Source organism: Acanthisitta chloris, unplaced genomic scaffold, assembly GCF_000695815.1.
Source record: "Acanthisitta chloris isolate BGI_N310 unplaced genomic scaffold, ASM69581v1 scaffold19127, whole genome shotgun sequence".
Taxonomy (NCBI): domain Eukaryota; kingdom Metazoa; phylum Chordata; class Aves; order Passeriformes; family Acanthisittidae; genus Acanthisitta; species Acanthisitta chloris.
In genome coordinates this window covers 24285-25816 of record NW_008681182.1, presented here as the reverse complement: position 1 = coordinate 25816, position 1532 = coordinate 24285, and the positions used below count along the sequence as shown (strand labels likewise).

The window sequence follows — 1532 nt, the reverse complement described above, 5'->3', positions numbered from 1 at the left end:
GGGCTGCTCCATCCCTGGGAGTATTCCAGGCCAGGGTGGAGAAGAGAAGCTCCAGGGAGACCTTAGAGCCCCTTCCAGTGCCAAAGAGAGAGGAGTGGGTATATCCCTCAGGACAGTGCAGTGGGCACAGGACTTAGGACTGGGTGTATCCCTCAGGGATGGACAGTGGGCACAGGACTAGGACTGGGTATATCCCTCTGTCAGGGAGCACAGGACTAGGACTGGGCACATCCTCAGGGATGTCAGGGGTCACAGGAAGAGCTGCTGTGCAGGAGGGATGAGCTCTGAGAAGGGTTTTCCATCCTGCAGCAGCATCACGTGTGCATGGCTGGAAACACTAGAGCCTTCCAGGCTCCTCCGTGGCCTTCTCCCAACAGCCAGTACCTCCTGCCAAGGGGATTTACTCCACAGCTCACCCAATTATCTGCCCTGACAGGGAAAAAAGACTTGTTCAGTGCTGAGAAATCATTACACATTACAAGCTCTGTGAGTCTGGGACGGATGAAGCCCTCGAACGGTGCCTGGTTGAACTCTGTGTCTGTGCTGGGTGTGATAAATAACAGCTGAACTTTTCCATCACTAGGAAATGAATCACTGTGGAGGCAACAGCAAAAAGGAGCCTCAGACCAGCTAGGAGACACCTGAGGAGCTGTTGGAGGAGAGACAAGTACTAACTCCACGGGACTGTAGTGTCTTACCCTTACTAACAAATGTCAACAACTAGGTAACGTCTTTCCTCTCTTCTCTCTGGCATTAGCCCAGGATTTGGGGGTTAAGAGGCACAAACAGTTTTCCCTCCTCTCTAGGTCCTGTGTCTCAAGAGGATAAGTCATGATCCATGTCAAGTATAGTATCTGTTATGGAAAATTTCAGTCTCCTTCCAGACACAAACTGGATGAAATGAGGATGTGAAGGGGCTGGGTGAGACCCTCCTGCAGTCACAAGGGATCTGAGTCAGGGCTGGGAAAGAAATCAAATATTCCCTGCTAAGTTCTGTGTTTGGAAAGCATCAGGTGCATTTGTCACTGGATTGATGGGACAATCTGTTCCCTGCAGCTGGGAGGACTTGGAGGAAGCACAAATGGCTGGATCTGGGGAGCTGCACAGAGCAGGATTGTGCCTCTGCAGCTGTCAGGGGGTTGGGGCTGTTTGCAGCACCTCAGATTTCACTGGCTTTGGGTAAGGAGTGTGGCAGAATGTGCCTTGGGTTCACCCAAAGTCAAACAAAGCCCCCAAGCCCTGATGCACCTGGGACTGTTGTGTCATGGAAAAATTCCTTCCTGCCTCCTGGAACGCTCCAGTTACATCGTGGTGCCTGAGATTCACCTCCTTCACTCAGCTCAGATATTCCTGGCTACAAAACCCCAGGCAGAGCTTGGTTCAGGGCTTTTCTTGCAGCAGCTGCAAAGTGTTTCCTTTAATTCATCCAGGGACTTGCTGTAATCCTGGGATGTGCCCCCTCGCTGCAGGATGTGCTTCCCAAGTGTGAGTCAAGGGAGGAAGAGCAGGTTTTTGTGCTCACATCCCAAGCA

The 1532-nt window shown here is 51.8% G+C and overlaps 1 protein-coding gene across 1 annotated transcript in view; it reads left to right on the top strand.

Moving 5' to 3' along the window:
• Positions 1 to 710: 710 nt before the first annotated feature.
• Positions 711 to 1532, top strand: part of HOMER3 (homer homolog 3 (Drosophila)) — an 11968-nt gene continuing 11146 nt past the window's right edge. The window contains exon 1 of the mRNA XM_009078018.1: positions 711 to 724. Within this exon, the coding sequence (XP_009076266.1) occupies positions 711 to 724 (14 nt within the window). The remainder of the gene's footprint in view (positions 725 to 1532) is intronic.